At 35.5% G+C, this 8,529-nt stretch overlaps 1 protein-coding gene across 1 annotated transcript in view; it reads left to right on the forward strand.

Moving 5' to 3' along the window:
• The window catches only part of ARID1B (AT-rich interaction domain 1B), a 426,117-nt gene that overhangs the window by 151,006 nt on the left and 266,582 nt on the right, over positions 1-8,529 (forward strand). Inside the window, exon 4 of the mRNA XM_040627997.1 lies at positions 1,087-1,197. Coding sequence (XP_040483931.1) covers positions 1,087-1,197 — 111 coding nt within the window. The remainder of the gene's footprint in view (positions 1-1,086; positions 1,198-8,529) is intronic.

The raw sequence follows: 8,529 nt of genomic DNA on the forward strand, positions 1-8,529 counted from the left end.
CAACTAATAAACATTAATTTTTAAAGTAATATTTTGAGAATTTAACAGGAGAAGTAGAACCTGTATATAATGTTTAATACTAACACTGACAGGGAAAGGGAGAAAATTTTGTTTTTAAGTGATATTTTCTATTCTTTTTTTCTCAGAAACTGGTTCTTCAACTTTCAGTGCCAATTAAGACATGCTATAATAAGTATTTTATATTCTGTCCTGCTGTTTGACTTTGGGGTGTAAATGGTGGTAGAATGTTTAGTAGCTGAGCGTACATAGTTAAACAGCTAGAGATTGGGACTATAGTAAGTTTGGTGTGGTGTGGTATTTGGTTTATATAACAGTATTTCAGCATAATACTGAAACCATGCAGAATACCTCCTGGAAAAGTGTTCAACAGGATGCCAGAAAGGCCATGTTAATGATAAGTTTCTCATACCTCAGCAGGTTTTTTGGGCGTGTTTGTTTCCCTACTGCTGTTTTATTCTTTATTGTGGTTCTCTGGAAACTATGCCACGTGAACATATGGAATTCTGTACATGAATGTTTATTGGTTTTGTAGAAACCCCAGGATACTGTGAGCTTAATAACTATGTTGTTTTGTGGGTTATCGAGAGGACATACTAAAAGTCAGTTGTTAATAAAGTTTTCATTAATTATTTTAACATTTTCAAGATAATATTAAAGGCAGCTCAACCAAAATCAGAATTAAGCAATAACATGAGCTTTTGGTTTGCTCTGGTTTAAAAGAGAGTTTGATCATTGCTGACCTCCTTCCCCATCTTTTACTGACTGTTACCTTCCTGCAAAACTCAAATACAGTGTTTAGTCTGTATGGTCTCATAATAAATTTAGTTGTGTGTGTGTACATATATATATAGATTTAAAATTAAAGAAATAAATGTTTTTGCTCTTGATGATACACTGCTTTGTCTTTTGTTTCTACTTTCGATAAAGTGTTGAATGATAGCTATAACATATTTTTATGTTTGCTTAAATGTAATATCAGTTGATAGTTTGTGATAAGCCTTTGCTTTGCTTTGGTTACAACTCACTGAGATATTTATGAAGTACTTTATATTTGTGTTTGTTTAGGACATGTCTCAGGAAGGCTATGGAACTAGGTCTCAACCTCCTTTGGCTCCTGGAAAACCTAACCATGAAGACTTGAACTTAATACAACAAGAAAGACCATCAAGTTTACCAGTAAGACATTAATGTGCTGATTTGGAAATGTAATGAGTTAAAAAAATTTTTAAAAGAGCTCTTGTTTTTGTTTGTTCTACTTTATATTAAGACTTGGGGGAGAACTTTCTAGATTTCAGATATATTTGTGATTTATTATTAAATTTTTTAGGGCTTTCTTCTTAAGAGCTATGTGGTCTTGGATAAGTCTCTTTCATTTGTAGGTATGTCTTAGTCCAGTTGGAAGGTTTATTCAGCGGATGGGTTTTGTGGCAGAAAGGTGTTTCTGTTGTACAGTTTGCTTTGCTTAGCCTGTCGCTTTCTGGTAGTGATACAGGGCAGTGGTGTCCAATGAAAGAGTTAAATGTAAAGAAATTCCCACTTGGCAAAAGATATCAGTGATGAATGAGATAAAGCATCCGGCGGTAGTTTGAATATCTTCGGGGACTTTATGTATTGAGAAATCACCCAATCCTTTTCTACCTAAAACAAAGTATTTTCATTTAAATTCGGCAAAAGCAGTTTCTAGGTGTTTCTACCAGCAAATACTGTTTGGTGATTGGGCTATATATTGATTAGAGTAGTGGCTACATTCTAGGGACTCTTGTTGAGGCCCATAAATAGTTCATCTGTGTTTTTAATGAGCAGCCTGATTTAAATGAGGTTTTCCTTATGAACTAAAAGAATAAATCTGTGCAAATAAAGTTTTATATTTATTTTCTTGTTAAAATACTTTGATTTGAAGAATTATTAATATTCCTTAATCTTTATTAAGTTTTCTTTAAGATGGGAGTTCAGGCTAGCCATGATTTTAATTTGAATTTCAAATATTTTGCATTAAGATTTATTATATTACTGCTACACATTTGAGAACCAGCGTTTGTAAAGAATGTTCTACATGACGTTTGGCATGCGTGGGGCACCCGTTTTTGAGTTACGTGTGGCTTTAGAGAAGAAGGTAAGTCATGGCTGCCCGGTGTGGAGGATCTTGGAAGCTGATGCTCGTGTTTTTGACATCCTAATTTTTTAGCTTTTATTTCTGTGGTGGGTGAAATTTATTGTGGTCATTCTGTAGTCACATTGGAGTATTTATTGTCTAGTTATTTGGTTTGTGAAGGAGTGAGAGAGGTGAAGGATTCTGCATTTTGTGCTGTAAGCCCTTTTCGTTAGCGGGTGATTCACAGCTCGGTGAGCCTGTAGTTTGTGTGTGCGCGTGTGTAGGTGAGCACTGTTGATGATGTAACATTTGCTGAATATTTGGAAATTGGCTTGTGGTTTTAGGAAATTTAAATGGGCTCGCGGGAAGCAGATGGACAATGAATTCCACTCTTTTTCCCACCAGATTTTTGTTGTTTTTAGAGAAACCCAACTTTGTAGGGTGTGCCTTTGGCTGGCAAAGTGTACTGTTACACATGTTGAAAAATTTGTTATAAACTGATAGACCTTTTATGCAGCTATAAGAAAAGTTTGTGGTGTGTTGCTTTCCTCATATGCACTTGAACTTTGGAGTCACTCACTGGGCCATGCTTCCCTTCGAGGCTCTGCGCTGAGATGGGTGGTTGACGTTCAGCTCGCTCTACGGCACAGCTGGGGAAGGAGTGGAACGTGGTCGTCCCAGAAAACTTACGGAAGAGTTCTGCGCTGGGATGGCGCTTTTTAAGTTGATTATTGCAAAGGGGGCTAAAAGTATTTTAGGAAGTGACCCGATGTATTCATCAATAGTTTAAGTTTTTCTGAATTGTTCTGTTTGTATGCATATAATGGCTTGCTTTCTTCCTTACGCTTTACCGTGCCTAATTCCCTAGAGGATCTAAGGTTGTTCATCACATAAATTTTCTTACGAGCTAATAAAAAAAGAAAGAGACGCCCCAATTAGTATTTTCTTTCTGTTTTTGTAACTCACAGGTAAATAAGATGCTGACTGACTCAGTAACATTCAATAATTTTTAGAGAGCAAAATTTCCAGGTTTTGGGGTGAGTATATGGGTGTGTGAGTTACTGAATAAAGAACAAACCGTAGATCAGCTGGTGGACCTAACACACCCCCCACCCCTGCCGCTAATCTGTGAAGATGAAAATTGGCTTTACTTAAATGCATTTTAGCACGACACTTTTCTTTCAACAGGCTTCGTTTGTGTAGAAAGTCTCTGTACGGGGTTTACTGATGCGTTTTTAGCTATGTAGATGCTGCGTCAGTATGTTGTTACCCACAATTAAGGTAATCACAATTTGGCGGAGAAGTTTTTTGGTATTCTACTTGGCTCTAACATCCGTATGTTTTTAGTGTTACTTCTTTAAGTATTTTAGTTCTCCAGCTTGGTTAAGTTGATACTGTAGGTACCATGAAACTGTATTATATCTGATTTTCCTATTGGGTAGTTTGTAGATTTATGCTGCATTTTTTATTCAAGTGTCAATGATATAAATTTTGTCTTCTTACTTAAAGGCAATCCATCATATTTGTAACCTCTAGTTTGTAATTTGGAACTAAGGAAATTGTGGGTGTCACCTTTACATTTTAAAAAATGTGGTATAGCGATTCTAATGTATGATTATTAAGCTTTATTTATTGTGTATGTGGCCGTGAAGAAGGAAGCTTCTCCAGTAGTTATTGCTTAATCTTTTTTATTATTTTGAGATAGATTTTGTAGTATTTTCTGCACGTGTGATATTTTCTTTAGCATATTTGTTACATGGTTAAATTTCTATTACAAGAAATCAAGATATTTCCAATGTCTTTATGCTAGATCTATACTTTGATTTCTCAGTAAGTTGTCCACTCACTGTTGTTTGAACTGGTGTCTGTATTTTCATGTCATTAAATTCTTGGTGATCTTCCGAAGCTAAAGCAGTTATGTTCCAGCTGACTTAGATCTTCAGATCATCCACAGTAAAGCAAATAACTGATAAATTAATATTTGTCCTCTTGTTGTCTTGGGGCCATGATCAGTGATATTTACTTATCACTTAATTCACTCAGGCCTAAGCTTAGAACAGATCTTTCTTAATAATATCCACTTACTGCTCTACCTCTTAATCATACAGCTTTCCCCCAATTGATATACATTAGCTTACATACCCTTGATATTACCATTTTTAGCAAATCTTAGCATATAGCAGATATTAAAAGTAGCTTGAAGAACTCTATCTCCTGGGAATAGTATCACTTAAAATTCAAGCACATTCTGTATTTTTTTCTACCTCTATTATTGATATGAAATGAAGCCAGCATTTAAGCAAAATACACTGTGGAGGGCCAAAAAAAAAAAAAATGCTATAAATTATTAACTCTTTATCTAATAAACACTGAGTATATCTCAATTTCTATTTTAAAATAACTCCCCAAATATTATTTAATATCCTTTTTTTGTTGGGTCTTTTGATGTATTTTCATTGCTTGTGCCATTACTGTTAATCTTTTTATTACACTTATTTTTATAGCTGTCTTGACTCCCCTATTAGACGAGGATCTTTTTAGAATATTTATTATGTCTTATTCAGTATTTTCTTAATAGATTTTATGTAAAAACTTTTAAACACATTTTTTCTCTAGTATCAGAATTTTCGTTTCATTGCTAAAGGGATTTTTTCCCAAGGTATTGACTTGATAGCAGTAGAGAGCCTATGTTCTCCAATGCTGCCGATACTAAAGGATCATATGAGGGTGCTCTCTGCGTTAGCAGGGTGAGGTTTTTGTCAAAACCATTTCTTTTATTATAAAATGACATTTGAATTTTAACTGGTAACCTTAACTTTCCATAGAAGAAGTGGGCACTTTTGGATAACTAAGCTAAAAGTAGCATGGCAAACGTTCTTTTCTTAGTAGCATGAAAACATTCTTTTAATTGTAAAAATAAGTTGACAGGAACAATAATCATAATTTCAGTAAATATGGCACAGATATGTTGTTAATAAAATATTTATGAGCATGTATACAAGGAAGTAAACAAACGAAAGGTTTGATTTTCTTCCTTGATCTAAGCACATAGAGCTTTCTCCTCCAGGGACCTGAAGAGCCGTTCGTTTTCCTCAGGTTAGAGCAAATCGGTTTCATTCTTGCAAGAGGCCTGACACCGGTTTGTGTTTCAGGTTAGTAGGTCCATTATTCTGTTTACCTAAGATACAGAATGGGATCACTCACATTCTAATAGCCTTTGAGAAGCCCATTAGGTCATTAAAATCCTCCTTCTGACCCTTTCTTCTTTAAATAGGAAATATCTAAAGAGATCAACATGAAAAGGGATTTTATCTTTCCGAGTTTAGTAAAAAACCCTAAATGATGTGTGGAAAAGTGCTTATGGTACTTCTGTTGAGTTTGCAATTAGAAAGGCATATTGAGGTGTAGATAAAACATATGTTTTTTGGTCCTTTGTGAAAGGAAGGAGGTGGTAAATGCTGGTTGTTCTTTGAAATAGAGGGCGTTAAACAGGATATTGGAAGCCTGAAAGAGGATGGTTGGAAAACTGTTATTACCAAGGATATTCTTTGGGGGTTAGGTGTTAGCAACAGAGCCTACAATGATTTGCCTTTCCTGAAAAAGAATACTCTGTGTGTGTTTGTTTTTTAGATCTTTAATGACACTTATGTTGGATAATGGTAAAAGGTCACGTACTTTGGAAGCATATATGAATATTGATGATATGTTAATAGGGACATTTTAAGTGTGTGGATTTGATAATACAGTTCCTGCGAACAATTGGAAACTATTGGAAAAAGCTAGGTGAACCGTTTTTTAACTGGGTTTTGCTTTTTACCAAGTTTTCAACCCAACTAAAAATACAAATCGTTAAAATAATCTCAGCCTGTTAGATGGCGGGTTTTCGCAAAAGTTGAAATCTACCAGGTAAGAATTAGATGTATGGCTGCTGAATGAACTCTTCCAACACTTTTTTTATTTGTATCATGAACTTGATTTAAATGTTTTTCAGTAAAAGGTTAAGAATGTAGCTGTCTTCTGTTGCTTGATCCTTCTCAAATCATTCTGAACATTTAAAGAATTATAAGTTAATAAAAGAGAAGTCTGATCTGTTGTCACTTGTTCACAGTGTTTAAGCATTGCTAATTCCTGTGTGCAGCTGATGACGTAAGCTGTTTATGAGTGTTCTCGAAATGTGAGTAGAGTGCATTGAGTTTGGGAGCTACAGAAGTTGTAGAGAGGGAGCAGCATTTCATGAAAGGTTGCAGGAGGTTCTCTGAAGGATGGTGCCTCGTCAGGTCGAGCATCTGCAGATCCAGCTAATCTGTGGCATAGTTTCAAAACTGAAGTTGCAGATACATTTTGATATCTTGGTAAAGTTTTAAAATGGAACACGTGATAGTTGGCTTTTTTTTTTTTTTTTTTTTGTAACCAAGGATTTACCATATTCCTATATGTAATTTTAGTAACTGGTCTACTCCATGTGGAGACATCAATTCTTTTTGGATCAAGGTTGAGAGAAAGGAAGACCTTACTTGAAAGTCCTAATTTAGGAAAAATGATAGTGACTTTAACAAATGTAATTTCCTAACGTGGATTATTTCTTTAAGATGTGATGTTCTATAATTTTATCCCCTCGAGTATTTTTGTGATACTGGTAGTCATTTTGAAAATAGAGGATAATTCCTGAACTGGAACAAGGTAAGAGATAGTAGGAAGTGGGAAAGTAGGTTTCTCCTTCTTTTAAAATAATCTTCCACTTAAATGTTTGTTCTGTAAATGAATACTCAATAAAACCTCACCAGTCTGGATTTCATCCAGGTAAAAGCAGGCTAAATATATGGAAAGTTTGAATACATTAATATTTAAAAAGAACTGGAGTTTGCTTTTAAATAACTGAAATGTTTGTGTGCAAAGTGTTTCTAAATTGAGATCTTCAGTCCTGTTGAAATAAATGGATAATTCTAAATTTATTATAGCTGAGATATTTGCTTAGTGGCAATATGTTATTTTTAAAAATCCATTTAACTTTTAAAAACATTTTAACTAAGCATACCCCCTGCAAACTTTTTCACATAATATTCTGAAGATTTCCATTTAAAATATGGGGGAAATGAATTTCAACCCATTTTATGGGACTGTCAATTCTAAAAAAATTAATGAAGGATTACTATAAAAAATAGACACTAGACAAAATTGGAGATGAAGAGAGGCTGAAACATAACTGATTTGCAGGATATTGGTTTTGATAATAGAAGGATAACTATGATCTATAGATGATAAATGAGGCTCATTAAGTAAGGGATGAAAAATGCAGATATTCCCGGCTGATGGAAACGTCGGCATACAGATCGCGTGGTAACAAATTGGGGATGGGAGGATTGTGAAGCAGCTTGCGGCTCTTCAGATGAGCTGTGTGAGGCTATGGAGCCTTCCCTGTGGCCCCCCAGGCTGGGCGCATGCAACTCCCAGGTCTCTCTGCAAATAGTCGCAGAACCACACCTGGACACACGGGCGTCTCTGACTGCGGAGCCGTCTCTGCGCACAAAAGGGAGAAAGTAGCGTTTGGCCTTAGCATAAAGCACAAAAAGCAGTGTGTGTGAAGTTCTCGCATGGGGTCTCCGGTAGGAGAGTTTGTCAAGCAGTGTGGCTCCTTAAGGTTTTAATTTAAAATTTTTATGCTAGGACGAAAAAAACGACTGCTGTTCAGAGATACCTTTTCTCATTCGAACCTGCTGTTTCTACAAAAGGCAGTTCTCTGCATGTTGAGCTAGAAAGCCTCCTTCCTTCTTTCTTCAGGGTGCCCCTCCTATTCACTGGTATCTAGAAAGGTCAGTGGGCTTTCCCCAAAATATGCAGGTATGGCTCTTGGAAGGGGTCGAACGTGTTTACTTTGTATTACCCAAGGTAGGTGGGAAATAGATTTCACTTTACAAATTTCCACTTTGTAGGTAACTGAAGGCAGATGTCTATGTTGTATAACATACAATAAGAGATACATAACCAGCAGGAGCTCATAGTAACATGTGTGGACTGGTTAATTGCTTTTATTTTTCTTTGGGACTGGAAGTAACTATTTTTAATATTAACTGTCAGTTTAGGAGAGGAAATAAATATCTGTAGAGAGCAAAATTTTTTATTCTTCCCTCACAATGTAGGATTTTAGAAGTGTCTCTCTTTCTCATCTTTTTCTTTCGCCTTCTCTAAATTGTTGTAAAATAACTGAATGGTCTTGTTTTCCTTTGTTTGGGTCAAGAAATTTTAGCTGAAAATTGTTACTGTGTGAAAGAAGATTATTGACTCAACAAGCCTTCAATTTTCCGTGAATAACACTCCCACCCCCTAGCTTCAGGAACATGCCGTGCATGCATTCTATTTTAAAATACAGACTGTAATTTAAAACAGGCAGTTTGATGCCCCACTGAACTTTGTTTAAG

The sequence above is a fragment of the Ursus maritimus genome, unplaced genomic scaffold, assembly GCF_017311325.1.
Source record: "Ursus maritimus isolate PB19 unplaced genomic scaffold, ASM1731132v1 scaffold_13, whole genome shotgun sequence".
Lineage (NCBI taxonomy): Eukaryota > Metazoa > Chordata > Mammalia > Carnivora > Ursidae > Ursus > Ursus maritimus.